Raw genomic sequence first — 18,972 nt, forward strand, 5'->3', positions numbered from 1 at the left:
TTTTTGAAAAAGAACATGTTTTGAATTTTTTCAATGAAGCTACTGTTTAAACAAAAAGACTTTCAATAGTTTTCTAAACACCAAAAACTAAACAAACAAGAACACCGTAAAGTGACAGATTTGTCACGAGCAAACGAAACTGCGCACATTTGGCAACACTTTAACTCGCAATCAACCGCACACTGAAATAAATACTACCCACAAAACACTCACTTATTAGATGCTGTTTTTCACTGAAATCATGTTTTTTTAGAAATCCAACTTTTAAATAGAATTTTAGATAATAAAAGGCCTCACAAAGTTGACCTTGAATCGCTCGATATGATAGACTTGCTCAAGTACACAAATATTCATCGAACTTTCTTATTCAGAAACAGCGATTTTCTTATTTAAATAACAAGTAATAAAAATGAACGCTAACACCTTGATCATAACCCCAATACTTCTTCACTTATATTTTGATGTAAAACACTATCCAATGCTATTCCCGTCATCAACATCTAAACGTAAATTTTCATCAATACACCTGTTGGAAGTCCCAAGGGCTATGTTCCTCAGTCTCTGCATATTTCCTTGTCTTCTAGGGAAAATGGCGTTGAATAAATAAGTTGCTCATATTAATGGTACTGTAACTATTAATTCCTTTAGAAAATCCTCATAAATCTAATAAAGACATCAACTTATCTTTAACCGATATAATTTTAATCGAATATGGAATAATAACTTTCGTTTGTTGTTATTTCATTGTAAGTACTTACGAGTTTAATTCCGGCATATCAGACCCAAGATTTTTGGTTTCAGCTGAAATTTTTTGCCTTTAGCAACTGGAGAATGGCTCGACAGATTTGGTAAATTGAAAGGATTTTATTTAGATTCTTAAGGAACAGCATAGACTTTCTTCCGCAATATGCTCTTGTACTCACAACTCGGTGCACTTACGACATGAAAATATAACCGGCTGAAACTCGTGTCATCATTTGCTAGCCAACATACTTTCAACAAGTTTAAATCAAGAAATCAACGATATAATAAACCAAATGAGTTTCACGATATTTTGTATGATTCTCAAGCTTAAAACCGGGTCTAAATACGTACTATTTATGCATTTTACAATTAGTTTTGAAGGTTTTGAAGCAAATTAAAGTCAACATCGAGTAGACAAGTAGCAATTTATGGAGGTCTCTGCCAAAAGTGGCCATTTTAAACCGTTAAGCTTCTCCTATTTGAACAACGGAGTATATTCAATGGTGTCACTTCGTTGCAAGCTATTTTTTGGCCGCTCTTTTCCTTGTTATAAAATACTTTCAAAGGCTGCCTGGATCTAATCATAAATATGGTGAGAGAATTCTCTCTGTGATAATAGTAAATAACATGGGTACAAATCCTGATTGCACATTTGGTGTCTCTGGACCACGAACGCATTTTTAGTATTCATTTTAAATATTTTTAATCAGCCTTTGGCGACATAGTAATTACTTACCAATGAAAGCATGACTACAGTAAACCCAGTATACCACAGACATTCCCAAATTACAGAATAGCACAAATATACTTACTTACATATAGTACACACAATTGTACAAACATCGAATTTCCAATGCATGTGTGATTTGTCGAAAGCTCATTTATATAATATTTTGCTGTATTTCCTTTGAAAATAAGTAATTACGAAGTCATGTACATACGTTTTTGAACCACTAGCATTGAATACGCTTTAAATTGATTTTGTTTTTTTTTTTTAATTACTAATAACAAATAGTTGCATGAGCCGCAGCCAACCACTGCGACGCCCCTTGCTCGTCTTATTTTTTCATACTTAAATTAACATAAAATCTGTGTTACGTAAGCGAGTGACAAAAGAATGCACAACTCGGCTAATTTTCTCCGGAAAATATTTAATAGCGACAACAACCACTTAACTGCCAAACAAGAGCGCCACTTTGTCTGTTGTTGAGAAATTTTTGCCATAGTTATTTCACATTTTTCTACTATTGTCTAACATTATTTTATTTTACCAAACTCCCTGCATTGTATAGAAATAGCTGAGTTTATGTGTTTGCTATGCAAGCATTTTTATTATTTTAGCAAGTGTTCTTTTGCCGCTCGCCTACCGTAGAGCAGAGCTATAGAAGAAACCCCGTCCAGATTGCAACCCTACGTGTAAGATATGTTCAGCCTTTAGTATTCCCTGTGTATTCGAGTTTTGATTTCAATGATAAAATACGCAAATTTCTACAAATTCATTAAGCTAATATATAATATTTGTTTCTCGTTTCTCGTAATTGTTGACTTGCCGACCGGGTTGCATAGGACCGGTGCCAGTAGCAGTGCCACAGCCGGAACCACACTCCGTAGGCGGTGTACTCGTGCATATGCCACACGTTTGCTCCGTATGTATACATGAAAAACAATAACAAAAAATACAACAACAACAAAACTAAAGCAAAATACAACAATGGTATAAGTATTTGCAAAACAAAAACAATAACAGGCATACAAATATTTTTATGAACTATTGCATACCATACAATTTTGCATATATTTTTATAGACATTTTACTGATTCTGTTCCGTTTTTATACTTGAAGGATGCGTTCATGTTAATTTGACGTGTGTGAGCATTATTAAAGTTAACACTTTGGTTAAAAAATAAAAAAAAAACATATATATATATAATAATGTTTAATAAAAAGATGACTAAGTACAGTATGTATTCGTTACATTGAATAATGCGTTTGACAATTGTTGTTTAACATTTTATTTTGAAGTTGCATTACAGCAGAAGTTTGTTGAGAAAAGTTTCCAAGTTGCATTACAGATTTATTAATATCTTGTAAACGAATATAAACATTATTTATAATACATACAAACAACGCTGCATATTTGCATTTTTATTGATTTTTATTTTCATCATACATTTTGGCAAAGCGAAATCACAATATTGTTCGCATATACAAAGAAACTAAAATAATAAAAGACACAATGTATGTTTGTATGTTCGCATGCCATCCCTGCAGTGAAATGAACTAGTTACAAACCAATTCCATTACAGACAGTATGAACCGCAAGTTTAAGATTTCAAGCATACTTATATAACATATTTCTAAAAGAGTACAGTTAGAAATGTATTGAGCTTAGACCCAAGAGAACCCAGCAAAAATTTAAGTCAAAGTATTTAGTTTGATTTCAGCAAATTGTGAATTAAAGGGTTACATGGGTTTCCTCGGGCAAAAAACAGCCTTTCTTCGACGATTTTTTCCCATATAAAAAATATATACATAATTGTTTTTTGAGGTAAAATATTTGATACTTATTTCTGAATAAAAATAGTTACTAAATTAACAAAATATATGTTTTTATAAAAAAGTAAATTTCTTACAAAAATCGAATAAATTGAACGTATGTATGTATATACCATAGGAAAGCTGAGAAGAAAATAATTAACGTTAGGTCAACTAGTTATGTTTATAATGAAATACTTTTCTTCGTATATGCAAATGTTTAAAGGTACTTTTTTCCAAAGTTGAAATTTTGAAAATCAATAAAACTAACTTAAATACAAAATTTTTCATATTGAGTCGAAATAAAAAGGAGCCAATAACGCACGAAAAAATTAATTTTAATTTTAAATTTTTGATGTAATGAACCGAAAATTATCCAAAAATACGAAGTTTATTCGGCAAATAGTTTCGAAGATATCAGCGTGTTCATAATCTTTTATAGCTCATTTTAAGTCCGAAAACTCTCGTTGTGAAATAATACTTTTCCAAACTAGTTAGTTTTCAATCAGAAATATCTCAATTTATACTAATATTTTTCGGACTAGTTAGATCTCACACCGAAAAACACATGGGGATCAGACTAGTAGTTTTCAAAACAGCTCAATTTCAATTCAAAAATTCTTATCTAATTGATAATTAGTGTAACTCAGTTTGTGCTTTCATTGCAAGGACTACAAACATAAATGTTTTTTTTTATTACTTTTTCACAGTAGAAACAAAATTATGGTTAACTTTCCAATGATTAAAAATTTAAATAAATATAATTTAAACTTATTTTATTTCGTATACTTTTTTAGAATAACGATTATGGGCATTCAGTTGATAGTATTGAATTGAGAAAAGTTCACGCCACAGACGAGGTACTTTGTGCATACGAAAATTCGATGAAAAATAACTCAAAAAATTATCGATAAAATAGTTCGATTAATGTTTGCTTACAAAATTACTATTACATATAATTAAAATTATTAAATTGTTTATAAGCAATTTTTATTATTTTTTTTTACATGAAAAAAAAATATTTTTTGTTTATCGTTGTTGTAAAGCGATTAAGGTCCATGCCTACCAGAATTCAAAAACACGTAACCATGAAGAAAGGCTATTAGATTCTATGTTACCTGTATATATACCAAACTTCTATGTATATCTGTACATAGTTATATACGCGTACTACTTTAATGAATATATAATATATGTATGATATGAAAACAAAAATATTTCCTTAAGTCACACCATATAGTCTAATAACTACTACAGCTAAAATCTTCTAAGACTTTTTTGTTGCCGTCAGACATTGTTTGTGTTGATTTATTTATTTCTTATTTTTTTTTTATTATATTCTAAATCAGACTAGATAACTTAGATAAATATTTAGTTGTGCTTTTGTAATTTAATATCTAAAAGTTTAGTTAGATTATTTAGAACTTCGGAGTTGATTATTTTATTTACGTATTTTTTGTCATCCAGCGTCAGCAGTCGAACATCGCAATGTTTAATGTTTTTTGTAAATAATACGAAATGTAACTAAAAAACACTTCAATCTCTCGCCATCTGTACTTTAGTTTGACTTATATGGATCCATACACTAGAAGATGTGTTTCGTAACTACGTTCTTAAAAACCCTTTGTAAGCGTTAGTACAATATACAAGTACTTCCCTCTAATCTGTGTGTTACAACAATGCCTAGTATTTTTACTCAAAAGTGTGATTTTACTCAAGTTTTTCTAACAACTAGCTATTGTCCAAAAAACGTTTACCTGCAGATTTTTTGTCCTATGATTTTCGAATCCAATTAAAACTGTACTCAAACTATGATTAAACCTCAAACTCAATTTTTATATACTTGTATGTATTTAAAAAATACATAATTTTTTATAATTAATATCTCTGAAATCCATCGATTTTTTTTTTGACAGTTTAAATTGTTTCTATTATTGATAGAAAATCAGATTAGGTTAGGTCGTAGGCCTTATCTAAAGTCGATGAATCGCACTTAGACAGATAGTCGTGCTTTGTGAATATTTTAAACTCGACCATTGCGACGCCATTTCCGATGACCCTTCGTAAAAAAGATGCCCACGCGTTGGCAGGATAAGCCCTTACAGGACCCATAAATTTCTCAAAGGTGGATCCACATCGATTGACGAAACGTTTTGTGATTACCACAAATTTATTAAGGCGGTTAATAGCAATCCTAACAACTTCTTACATACAGCTCTGGCAAAGAGCATCCGATAAATATTTAGCCGCGCCGCATGTAATCCTATTGGGCAGTCTCCAGTTAGAGCACCTGTAATTGAGGCGAGATTTTCGTTGCTAAGAGCAGAAGTGGCAGAAGGATTTCGAAGTCGCATAAGTTCTGGTTGTTAACCAGCGCATGCTGAGCTCACTGGTGATCCTAAGGTCCAACGCCAGAACGCAAGCAGATACGGGAGAAACAATTCGACTTTAAACGGATGAAATTGGGAAAAGCATGCCCTCTCTAGCCAGCTCATCGGCTTTGAAGTTTCTAGTGATTCCGCTGTGACCGGGTGCTCATTGGAGTCTAATATGCAAGAAGTATGAAGCTATTGCTAAAGAGGTCATGATAGGAAATCAACGCTGCTATAAAAAATAGTTGGCACAAAGTGAAAAAGAAAACTTAAATACTTTTTAAGAACCCTGATATTAACGTGATTCGAAGGAAAACGCCAGATTGACCAGTTTTGTCTTTGTTTTTTTATACTTACGAAAATATTTTGACATGTTTTGTTCAATAACCAAATTTTTGTGTAGAAGTTATTTATTTTCAAAAATTTTCCCGTTTCACTGGTGTACTATGTTAAAAGAAATTTCCCATATAAATTGGTTTTGAGAATATTAAGTATCTTGGAAGAACTACTTTTTAAATATATACAAGTACATACATTTTTAACGATCTTCTCCGATAATATGTATACGATCCTTTTTTACTTAATGTAAAATTTCAAATATTTTTGACATTAATAAATAAACGCACATTGGCCTTAAACAAAACTTCTCTCGAAAAGTCACTTAAAAACTTCTTCAGTTAAATTTGTATCTACGAAATATCTCTTGGACAATGTAGGAAAATGTACTTAAAACTGAAAACTGAAGGTATTCAATCATTCACTTAGTACCGAATATCTCCAAACGATCACTGAACAACTTCGAGTTCTTTTTAAACACATTCGAACACTTAAGTACTTTTAAGTGCCCATAAATTAATTAATTCCGATACTGTTAAAAAAGACTTGGTAGATTATAACGGTATACACATAAATACAAATCCAAGAACAATTAATTATTTTTGTTAGCTAAAAATATTAACTATTATATACAAATATTTTTGTTTTTGTAAATAGGTTTTTACTCAATTTTTTACTAATCGCTACTCAACATTATTTTCTAATTAGTTAGTTATTTTTTTCTAAAATTTATATATTTCACTATCTCAAAGTACTTTGTATGTGTGTGAATTACAAAAACCAAGTATTTAATTAATTGTAAAATACATTAAATAATACGAAAAAAATATTTAAAAATCTTTAAAAAGCAAAATAAATGTAAATAATTATCGTTTTCTTTTATAGATTTTAGTTTTTTTAATATTTGTTTGTTTTTTTTTATAAATTTTATAAATGTTAGCATGTCAAACGGAGAAGTGTTCATTGTACAGCACCAACAACACCAAATGTAATTAAATGCAATAATATTCATGTTCCAAACATTTATTGCACAATTTCTTTTTATTCACAGTTATTTATATTCAAATGTATATTATGCACATACTATATATATTTTTTAGTTTGTCTCCTACGAATTTTTGTTAAAACGCTGTCATTAAAGTTTGTGCGGATATACACATTATAGTGTCACAAACGACTGAAAAACAATATTCGTTACGTTCAAATTGTCTGTGGTCTTGTATATATGTGAATGTATAACAGCTGTATATAATCTCCAACAAAGATGTATATAGATTCTGAGCTATGTTCCTCATCTAGTTGAAGAGAGAATATACAGTTTTTGTTTTAATTTTTGGTTTTTAACAAACAATTTAGATTATGACCGCAACAGTGGAAACAGTTTCCGAACAATTGGACTTAGCTTCCATCCTGCCGGCGGATAGAGCTATAGCACGCTCTATAACGCTCTCCGATGCGGATGTTGGTGAGTTCTAAACTAGGAACACGCACACGCCTAAGACACTCAAACACACTCACAAAGAGAGATATAGAAAGCGAGATATACATACATATGTAGCAGAAAATATTATAGAGAACAAATTTTTAATTGTATACTCAAAGTGAGCAGAGAGAGATACAAAATTGTAAACATGCCTTTTAGGCATATACTATAAACCACATTTGTTTTATTCAAAATTATTCTCAATCCGATACTTAACTTTACTTACAAATAGTCATCTAAGGGGTTTCATGGGTTTCATCGGTTTCATGGGGTACAAACATAAGCTATTAACAAAAAAATTCTGAAATTTTTGGAAAAGAATATTCTAAACTCGACCCCGCGTTGGCAGGATAAACCCTTACAGGATAATGTAAAGTAAAAAAATAAGTATTTTAGTTAAAACCTGAACGTAGAACTTGGACAAAGGAAAAAACTGAAAATTGGATTTTTGGCTGACATTTTTACAAAAAAATTAAAATTTTGCGACACTTTTTTCAAATAGTTGTAACCGTAAAAAATCCTTTGTCCAAGTCTTTAAGAATTGTATCTCAAAGATCTGTGTAAAATTTCATGAAAATCGGTTGAGGAGTTCTAGACAAATCTTGCCAACCGACTTCAGTTTCGAGAAAAACGCGTTTTAAGACGGCGCACTTAGCCTAGATAGCCTTGAGCACACAAGTCCTCAAGGCTGTATCTCTGAAACTATTACCCGGATCAACTTGAAACTTTATAACAGTATTCCAGAGGTGTTGTATAATTTGTCTTATTAAATAGATTTTTTGAAACCCCATAAGGGACTTTACTTTAAAAGCAGAGTTCTGACTATGTTAAGCTCTAGCTCTCAACAGGTTCACAAGTGACATCCCTTACCAATCCACAAATACATTATGGGGACCGTAATTTCTTTCTGCAGCTTCTTCGAGTACACAGCTCACTTAAATTTAGTAAACATGAATTCAATGTACATATGTATATGTGTAATATTGGGTCTAAGTCGTAACAAAACCAAAATAGCAGAAAACTTTTTCCAATAGAGTTAGTGTAAAGTTGGCTTATAACTTTGAGGCCCCTTCGTTTATCAAGTAATCGTGAGACTTTTGTCATCCCTCCTCTCTGTTTTTATGCCAACGCTCAATTGAACCACTCGATTGAAAATTACACTCACCCTTATCACACGTCATGAAAACCGAAAATAGGATTCCATAGTACCCAAAAAGCATTCCACATCATAATAATATATGTAGTTTCGTTTGCGAATTAGTTGATACTCATCTCTCTCTCTTCACAGGTAGTGCCAATGTAAGCGTAACGAGAGCCTCAGTGCTTGGCGAAAATGGCGGAGCAAATGGCAGCACAGGTGGTGGTGCCGGAGAAAATGGCAGCGTATCCGATGAAGAGGAGGACGAAGAAGAGGGTGAAGATTTTTGGCATACTTCGGTTGGTAAATTTAAATTTACATTGGATCAACTCCCACAAACACTACAGTATATACACCAACTATTAACCGTGAGTCGAATATTTTTCACTCGTTTTTTTGAAAAAAAAACATTTAGTAATTTCTTCTATTTCATGTTTAGGAAATCCCTACTATAAAGAAACCTGAAATTCTGTATTACGTTCTACAATGTCTAAATGTAATGGCACTTCATGGAGACGCTCTAGCTAAAGCCGCACGTGAACATCGCGGCTTCTTTATATGGTGTCAGGAACATTTACTTATTAAGAAGTAAGTTAATCTATATACTTCTCAAAGAAGTGTACAAAATTTCAATTGCCTCTCGTTTTTTCCAGCCTCTGGGGGCTTTGCAACGCCGAGCATTCTCACATCTGTCAAGCAAGCGTACCACTACTGCTACATTGTATCACACTCCCGCTGGGCTCGGATGTATTTTGGCGTGTGGTGCAGGAAGCATTTCACGACACCGATTGGCGCATACGATTCACAGCAGTTGAGCGAGTTACCGTAATTACCCGTTTCATGGACTCGACCCCCTTGCGCACCGAAGTCGGATTGCAGACGGCACTCGCTACCGCATTTTGTCATCTGATCGCCAGCATGGACGACATTAATGTGTATGTGGCGCAGCGGGCGACCCTCTATATTGGCACCATACATGACACGGCAATTCGGTCTCTCCTCTTTTGCTTAGAATCGCAATTCGATTTGTTTATCGTGGACCGGCCGGTGGTGCTGCAATCTGTCTATCAGTTACACAACTCACTTTCGGATCGAAAAATCCTCAACTGGGAGTTCTTTTTGAATCGTTTCGATACGCTCTTTGTGGAGGCGCAAATTAATTTGGAGAAATGTGGTGATATTTCATATTTACGTGATTTACGTAATTCGGAGAATGGTAGTGAGGCGCTATCGTCTAAGATTTTGAAAGCGCGTGAGGCGTTGAGCCAATCAGACACCAGCGGTAGTATGGCAAAAACGCTAAGCGCCTCATTTGGCACTAAATGGCCTTACAAGCGCACTATGTCTGCACCGGCAAGCATGATACCACGTCAGGACTCCAAATTTAGTAAGTATCAAAGTCAATAGTTAATTACAAATTGCGATTTGGAGACTTATGCATTTTCTTTTATTTAACGCAGTGCCCGAAAAGGAGAAGATTTACAGCCGCCAAATATCGGCGCCCATACTCAAGCGGAAGACTTCACGTTTCGGTTTGGGTCAGTTTTTAGGCTCTAGTGGCAATCAAGCCAATGTTTCTAGTCATAGTTATGCAACCAATAGTCATCCACCCACACAACATCCCCGCGCCGGTCACGCCCACTCTCATCCACATGCTTACCCTCACACCACACAACCCGCAACTTCCTCGAAACATCATTCCACAGCTTCGGCTGCCCCACAACCCTGCCCTTTACATAATCCCGCTACATCAACGTCACATAGCAATTTCTTCTTCTCCTCCAATTCACCGTCCACTTCCACCAACACTTTTGTTGCGCATTTTGCGCATTTCACCGGTAGTAGTGCACATCCCCCACCAACATCACAACAACAATCTGTAGCTACAATATCAACTTTAGCTTCCTCAGCATCTCATAGTCAGAGCCATCAGTATTTAGTACATTGCGTAGCGCCCACACCTAGTCAAACGTTCACAGCGCATAGTCCACTGCCGACGTTGCGGGAAGCAGAGCTGCCGCAAACGAGCGTACAAATGTTATCAACACAAAAGACGTCACTACCACCACACCAGCCGCATCACACCTCCTATCATTCACACTTTCAAAAGCATCCGTCCGCACCGAATTTGTTGCCACCGCCATCAGCAACATCGGTCCTCAGCCCCAGTCCCACAACGACCAATAATCCGTTCCTTCACTGCACTTGTGGCGGAGCTTCGGGCGGTGTTGGTGTTGGTGCTGGTGTTAGTGGTAGTGGCGCCACCGCCGTAAATGCGCCTACAACGGCATCGGCTCACCAAGGTAGGTTGTAGTGCATGCCTTCCTCACCTCCGCTCCCCCAGTAACAGGCGAAATGCCACTGCGTTTAAGTAGTTATTCATTTATGTTTCCTTTTTCTGATTGGCATTCGTTTTTGTCTTCGTTTTCTTGATTTTTAATTGGAATTATGCTGCGCAGAAGCTCGTGTTATGAGTGTGTCGTTCATATGAATTCGGCCATACGTCTCAAATAATCAAATCTCAAATAATAATTTTAAATTACCAACAAACTACTACAGCATCACATTCTACACAGATTTTATTAAAGAAATAAATAAATTGATCAGAAAACATCGTTCGATTGTGCTTTTTGAACGACATACACATACACACTGTCTCTACAATACTCCATGCAACCATTATCGATGTTTCCATGTCACTATCTTCTCTGATGTATACTGCCGCCCCTGTTCGTCATGAAAATCTTCAACTTTTAATCTGCATGCTACTTTTTATATGGCCGTTGAACTGGCTTGACTCCGGATTGTAAATATATGTATGTATTTCGTGTTCTTTGGTGTTACTTTGCTTCATCAGAATCTCTGAGCAGATAAGTTAAACACTTCAATTACCTTTAAAACCAAAACCTGGATGCCTACTCGTGCTCATGATACATGACTCAGAATTTTATCACTCAGCACACTTTCTAACCTCAAATAAGAGACATGACAATACGTCTCACTCCTGTAAACGCTTTGACTAGTTTCGAACTGTTCCAACTTGTTGCACCCAAGTTGTGGTTATTATTATTATTATGGGTCGGCTCTATGATCTAGTGTGGCGAAAAGATGATGCTTTTAATCTTGTGATTTTTGTTGAGAGGATACAAGCTTAGGATTCTTTTTAATGCATTTTTTAATCTTTGATCCAGGAAATTCTGTATACATACAAGTACATAGAAATGTTGATACAGACGGAATACTTGTTATCGAAGGAATCTTCAATTTTATTATTATAAAGAATATATTAAAAACTAAACAATTTCTGCCAAACTATTTTCCACTTTTAACATAAGCCACATCTGAAACATACATATTATAATCATGAATTGTAAATCTTCCATATACTGGTACTATTCAAACCTGCACAAACGTAAGCTCATATTTTAAAACTGATTCGCTGAGCCCCTGCATAGCCTGGCCTAGTCATTTCCAGAAATATATGTAATATTCGATTATCCTGGTAGTAGTTCCTTCCTTCTGTAGTTTTCAGGTTTTGAAACGCGTACGACGGACTAATATTACCTTCTTAAATTATGCCTACTATTTTTAGTTTTTATTTATATTCCAACGTTATTTTGTTAACTTTATGTTACAAACAATATAAGTATGTATATTTGAGCTTTTTTCCTTACGATATCTTATTTTATTTCATGTACTTGGTGTTCTACAACTCATTAGTAAGTGTCTCACCACATATTCATACGCATGTTTGATCTCATTTGGTGTCTAACGGTTTCAGTCAAAACTCGTATTAATCTTTAATTATTGTACGAGTTTATTAATGTCACATTCGACCAACTTGAAGTCGCCTTGTCGCTACTTTGCTGAGGAGCTCAACTAGCTCGAAACTTTGAATCCAAGTTTGCTCAGCCACGCAGTGGTTCGAGTTGGAAGATTAATTAATTATGTGTTGTTCTTCCCAAAAGTGCCAAATCAGTGTGTACTTCTGTACTGGTATGTATGTATTTTCATAAGCTTGCCTATATATGTATGTACATATATACATAGATATATGTGTCTATATAGCCAAACAATGGATGTATTATTTAATGAAGCTGTAAATACAAATTTCGCTATGGAATGACAACTCTAGTGTCCTATTTGAAACTCCTTAAGTGCTATAGAAATATAAAAGTAAATTACTTTTCCTCATACAGACGGACATATTCACTCTCTGGGTGGCATTAATGATGACAACCTCATTGGATTGCTAAGTCGCATTACCGAGCTGGAAGAGTCCGATCGTGAAACAATTCATTTGCTCGTTTTTCTGCTCATGCAGTTCATGTCGCGCACCGATCAGGCATTCCCCTCGGAAGATAAACCGGTATCCAAGACACAGAATATTGTACTCAAGCATTTGTTTTTGCTTTTGGGGCACAATCAGATTGATAAAACTTTCCACACAACGCCGGAGAATCTACGGTAACCAAAATGCACGAATTATCACTTTAAATCAAAGATTTATAATTTTTCTTGCGACATTCTCTCAGTGTTTCGGCAGTCTTCAATGCATTCCTCGCAAATCTACCACAAGTTTTGGATCAAAACCACTTGATTGGCGGCCTAATACTTCCCTCGATAATGCAGATCATATTGTACGCACCGAATCCCAGTAATACGGCTGCTGATTGCTATCAGAATTTGGTTTTCAATTATTCACTTTGGTATTTGGAGCAATATCCGCGTCGCAATTGGATGTTAACTGTACTGGTGGTGCTCTACAAGTATTCCTACACCCAGCCACCGTACAGCGCGTACGTGATTTCAGCAATGCGCATGGTTATGAACAGTTTGCGCAATCACTTCCATCAATGTCGCCGCATACCAACCACCACGATATTGGATATACAAGGTACATCACGTTCACGCGACGTTAGTCAACCCTCTTTGGGTACAGATCCTGATGAGAAGGATCCTAGTCCACCAGCTAGTCCAATGTTCCCGTCGGAAGGTACTAGCGCGGCATCAAAGAGTAAAGGCCAAAATGTCGCTTTCACACCAAAACTACAACACGCATTCCGTAAGTACAATGACTCTAGTTTGGAAGCGGATGAGACGGAATCTGAACTAGTGGCAATACCGGAAAGTGATTTGTCGGACAGCACTTTGCATGGCAGCAGTGCACCGGTAACTATTTTGAAAGTATTTGATTTGGCAATAAAGAAATATATATGTATGTATATTTTCCACCAGGGTTCTTTTGACGATACCGTACATTTCGAAGAAACATCGTTGACAAAGGGCGATATGCAGAGAGCACGAGCAGCCCGTGCCATTGAGTATGAAGAGGTAAGTGAACATACATACATACAATTGTTTATTTAAAAACTTTTTTTTCACATACCAAATGCGTGGACACATGGCTGACTTTTTGCCAAAATTATCAGTCAATCTGTGAAATATACAATATTATTAAAATTCGAAGAAAATGTTTCTTTGAAAATATTATACCATTATGTCAAAACTGAGTTCGATCGCGTCAGTATTTCATATAACCCCCATATATCTAATTTAAAAATTTTCGAACTCCCAGTTGACTTTGTACCACATACATATGTAGATGATTTTAGTATAATTTTCGCTGTAGTAAAATAAAGTAATAAAACTGAATCTATGACTTTACTTGTTAAAATATTTATTATTTTCAATTCAATTAGAAAACATCGAGGGCACAACATAAGTCGTTGATTACTACCAAAACTGGAGATACCTATACTACGAAAATTAGAACTACCGGCGGTCAGGAAGCTGTTAGTACCACTGTTGTTACCACACAAGCCCGTCATAGTCTTCAAGAAGGTGTACGTATGATCGTTACCCCCCTCGTTGGCACAGATGCGGCAGCCGAGACCGCCATTGTAAGTCCCCCAGTTGATGTGCACCGCGCTATCACAGTCCGAAATAAATCGTTAGAGAACGCTGCCGCTTCGACATCGAAGATGTTTGCTGCAATTGCCACGAACCATCTTAAAGCATTGGGCGCGCTACAAGATATACAGGCCAAATCTAGCGATAGTAACTCTAAATCGCTGACATCCAGTAATGGCAATCGCTCAACGAATAGCAGCACTGAGAACTCAGGCAAGTGTCCACAACAATTACCACCAGTTACTTCTCAGCACGTACAAAATCAACAGCAACAGCCACCACATCATCCGCCTGCTTCTTCGAAAAAGCCTATTGGGCGGCACAAGACTATTGTCGAATGCAGTGCTGGCACTTCGTCCTCATCAACCGGCACGGATGACTCAAGACTGAGCGCCAACCATAAGAAACCAGCAGGCAAATCGCTAAAACGTTCGGACAAAGCATACGGCTCACCCGATTCCCCGCTCTCCAAGATGAGCGTCATGCCGAACCCAGTCGATGAGGTGGATACCACAAAGTTACCGGCACCAAAAAGTATAGCAGCACTGGAAATACCCACGCCAGAACGTTTACTGCCTATTGGCACGCATGAGTCGGTCGGTGGTTTAATCGACCGTTTGCGCGACGGTCTCAACTTACCGGATATAAGTCATTTGAAACAAGATAGCCTCGATGTATCGGATAGCACTAAAGACGACATAACACCCAGTAGTCGTACTACATCACCACGTCGTCTCATCAAGCAAGTAGCACTGGAATCGCCACCAAATGCGAGCGCCGCCGGTCAACAGGATCTGCATTCTTCCATATTAAAAAGCGTTACTCAGGAGGTGAAGACAACAACCAGCGCTACGGTTACTGCAAGCACAAGTGGTGTGCATAACGCAACTAAACCAGAAGCCCCGAAACGTCCGCGTCAGAAATTAGCTCCCTTCAATATGGACGCTAGTGCCATGCCGGATATACGTTCACGCTTCGCTGGTGCATGGCCACCGCCACCATATCAACCCCCTGAAGAGCTGGACGATGATCTGGATGATGGCATTGAAAATGGCAATGGTCATAGTGGTGCGGCAGCGCAGCCAAATCGTGTGGTAGGTGTGCTTTTGAATTCGACAATGCTCCTATTAACTTATTCTAAGAACTCACAAGATTTTCTGGTAATAAGCACTGAGAATCAAACTTGCATTTTCTTTTCATAAAACAATGTGCAGTTATAATTTTTGTCTCTTTGTTCTGATCCATGTACACATGACCATCCTTTCGTCAAACTTTAGTCCCTTCGTTCTTGTAATTCTTGACTACCTTCTTTCCTAGAGCACTAGACGCGTTGGCGATTATACGATTTGTGACCGTTGCACCGATTGTGGCGCACTCATCGAAGAGTATACCGACGAGGATATTGGCATATTGATAGTCATATTAGGAACTTTCATTCATCGCGAGCCGGCAATGGCAGCGCCATTTCTACCTGAAATACTAACCATAACCTCGAGGTTAGTAAATAATTTGTGAAGAACAAGTATAATAAAATCGCAAAAATTTCTTCACCAGAATCTGCTTGACGTCTACGCACTCCTGGCAGGGCGAGAATGGACCAGCATTGGTTTGCAGCGCTCAGGCTGTGTCACTGCAATTTATACGCTGTGTTCTGCATCAGCTGGCACCCAACGGCATCTTTGTGCAAGTTTTTCAAACTCAAGTGAAGAGTAAGAGTGATACATACTAATACTTACATATGCTTATGATTAATATTCAATAATCTTCACAAAGTGAAAGTGCGTCACAACTCGTTCCGCAGCATTGCACGAGCTCTACAGGACTTTCAGGAGCTCAACGCCACACATCCCATTTATATGGTCTGCGAATCTCTGCAATCGAAGAAATCGCTCCCAGTCGAGCAGTTGCCGGTGATCTTCCGCAATATGGCCGAGTATTTGCATTGCGTGCCAACGGAACTGACCACCGGCCCAGGTGTTTGGCAGCAAGCGATGCAAGCCATGGAATCTCTATTGCGTCAAGTGATTGTGTTGCTGCCAAATCTGGCCAATCCCGAACATCTGCTCGACATAATGGTAGCCACTTTGAAGATGAACATTGTGCCAAAAACCCTACTTGATCCCTACTCCAAGATAATTGGCTTTTGCGTGCAGAATACGAACTTAGAATACCACTCTTTGTATGATCTGTGCACACTCAATATGCGCTCGTTTTCCAAAGATCGCGATAAGATGCTGCTCTGTCGGCAGCTGATTTTCGAGTTCGTGCAGGCATTGAAGTTTAAAACTAACATACCAGATAACAACTTGTTGATGATCATCGGTTTTGTGCTGCATGATGCTGGTGGCACGCTGCCACCGGGCACTATAATTGGCTTTCCGGAGGCCCCGCCACCCTTAACTACCAATGCCGCGGATTGTATGCGTCAGTATGTCAACGATGTTATAGATTTCCTAGCCGACTTTCACACACTGAGTAAAATCAAGGTGAGTCCTAAATATACATACATATGTTTCATTCCGCCAACTCATAAACTCGCATACCCATAAGAACTTCAAAAATGGACAAATACAAAATGGACTTGGCGAAGACACGCTGGGTGGCGTTTTGAAGGGAGCTGTGGCACAATACTTGGCGCTGGAAATGTCACGTGGCAACACACGTGACAATAAAAGTAGTTCGCGTTATTTGCCCTGGTTGAATAATGCACCGTCGTCGCTGCAGCAAGGGTGAGTCCTAGTAAAGATTCTCGTAGTCATGCAAATGTCAGCTAGCTATTCACTCTTGTTCCACAGTCCCAAAGAATTCACGGAGTGCGTTGGCCACATGCGTCTACTCTCTTGGTTGCTGCTCGGCTCACTTACACACCTAGCGCTAACACAGCGCCGCGATGAGCGTCACGCCATACCCATACCATCACAGCAGGTTCCACCAACCGTGCCACCGGCAGCAGTGCATTACCAGCACCATCAGCAGCAGCCCAGTGGTATGGCGCCATTTGCAATGCCAGTCTCACAGGAGTCATCTTGCCACATTGCGGATCACATCCAGGTGATTTTTGCCGGTTTCGCCGAGCAGTCGAAGACGTCGGTATTGCATATGTCATCCCTCTTTCACGCCTTCACTCTGTGCCAACTATGGACTGTGTATTTGGAGCATGTTGCTCGCTCCTCCAGCAACGCAGAAGGCAACACCATGGGTGTACTCTTCGAGTTTTGGGCCAAAGTGACACCGTGCATTTTGCAATTGGTTTCGCATGCTCGTCCACCAAAAGAGAGTTCCGGTAGTGGCGTGGGTGGTGCAGGCATAGCCGACTTCACGCAGAACCCAAATGCAAAAGTGAGTTAAAATATATCTTTATTATTGTCAACACTATTTGCTTTATAGGTATTTAAGGAACAGTCAACCGTTTTGGCGGTTGTTCTTGATTTGACAATTTTTCCAGCAATGCTAACAGGTCCTCAAGGAGAAGTTATTTTTACTGGGCTAGATCTCTCGCAAAGCGATGTTATAAGTGTAGGTTTGAGGGATTGTGTAAAGAAGTTGTCAGGGGGTCACTGCAAACAAAAGAGTTTAATCTGCCCCTATAATCAGACAACTGTGGTCGGGGTTCAAGAAGTATCTCCAACTCTTCGTCTGTTGTTGTTGAGGTTATCAAGACGCTTAAGGGCAAGGCGCAAATTAATTGACATTCAGAAAATCAACGAAAGACCCAGGAAGCTTATAGTTTCGAAGGAGTTGGGGTTCAGGAAGTCTCTCCAACTCTTCGTTTGTTGTTGTTGAGGTTATCAAGACGCTCTTTAGGTCAAGACGCAAATTAATTGACATTCAGGTCATCAACGAAAGGCCCAGGAAACATTCTGTTTCGAAGGGGTGTTTGATGATTGGCTTCCATAGGGTATGCAAAGAGGAGGTTAAAGTGGGAGGCTCATTGCACGCAGGGCATATATATGGTATGTAATTTTCATAACATCCGGCTCTACGTTACCGAATTTGTTCAGGATTTATCCGCCCAAGGGCTATTATTTCGGGTATCAAGCTCAGTTTGGATCAGTAAGTAGTAAGTTGAGCTTGTCGAAGCTTGATCCGAACCCGGCCGCGTTTTTACAAAACCACATAAACGACTATTGTCATAAGCAAGCTCACAGGAAGTGCTAACAACACCGGCGACACAAGTCTTCGCGATTATGCAAATAGCACCTGGTTCGCACACATCGCCGTCAGTGTGACGAGCTGGGTCGATGTAGCCATGCCTATATTAAGCGAACCCACACAGTCCCACAGTTTTTGCGATATCGACCTACAATTTTGACCACGACTTTTCCTTCCCAAGAGACTGCTCATTTGTCAGAACCGCCGATATTGGACCACTTTAGCGTAACTGCCATACAAACTGGCAAACTAGCTTCAGTGGCACCGAAGTTAACGCTTACCTTGTTTTTATCTTAAT

General features: G+C 37.7%; 1 protein-coding gene across 10 annotated transcripts in view; it reads left to right on the forward strand.

The window, feature by feature from the left end:
• LOC120780863 (protein unc-79 homolog) overlaps positions 1–18,972 on the forward strand; it is a 32,982-nt gene that overhangs the window by 12,853 nt on the left and 1,157 nt on the right. For 6 of the 10 annotated variants that reach the window (XM_040113105.1, XM_040113113.1, XM_040113117.1 and 3 more), the window contains 16 exons: positions 2,311–2,390; positions 4,078–4,140; positions 7,345–7,453; positions 8,760–8,977; positions 9,049–9,197; positions 9,263–9,996; positions 10,070–10,147; positions 12,809–13,076; positions 13,145–13,781; positions 13,848–13,943; positions 14,312–15,616; positions 15,840–16,018; positions 16,077–16,231; positions 16,296–17,008; positions 17,073–17,251; positions 17,318–17,861. In XM_040113105.1, the coding sequence (XP_039969039.1) occupies positions 2,311–2,390; positions 4,078–4,140; positions 7,345–7,453; positions 8,760–8,977; positions 9,049–9,197; positions 9,263–9,996; positions 10,070–10,147; positions 12,809–13,076; positions 13,145–13,781; positions 13,848–13,943; positions 14,312–15,616; positions 15,840–16,018; positions 16,077–16,231; positions 16,296–17,008; positions 17,073–17,251; positions 17,318–17,861 (5,507 nt within the window). Of the gene's footprint in view, positions 1–2,310; positions 2,391–4,077; positions 4,141–7,344; positions 7,454–8,759; positions 8,978–9,048; positions 9,198–9,262; positions 9,997–10,069; positions 10,913–12,808; positions 13,077–13,144; positions 13,782–13,847; positions 13,944–14,311; positions 15,617–15,839; positions 16,019–16,076; positions 16,232–16,295; positions 17,009–17,072; positions 17,252–17,317; positions 17,862–18,972 lie in introns of all 10 variants that reach the window. The other 4 variants (XM_040113127.1, XM_040113142.1, XM_040113099.1 and 1 more) reach the window with 3 other exon arrangements.

Source organism: Bactrocera tryoni, chromosome 1, assembly GCF_016617805.1.
Source record: "Bactrocera tryoni isolate S06 chromosome 1, CSIRO_BtryS06_freeze2, whole genome shotgun sequence".
Lineage (NCBI taxonomy): Eukaryota > Metazoa > Arthropoda > Insecta > Diptera > Tephritidae > Bactrocera > Bactrocera tryoni.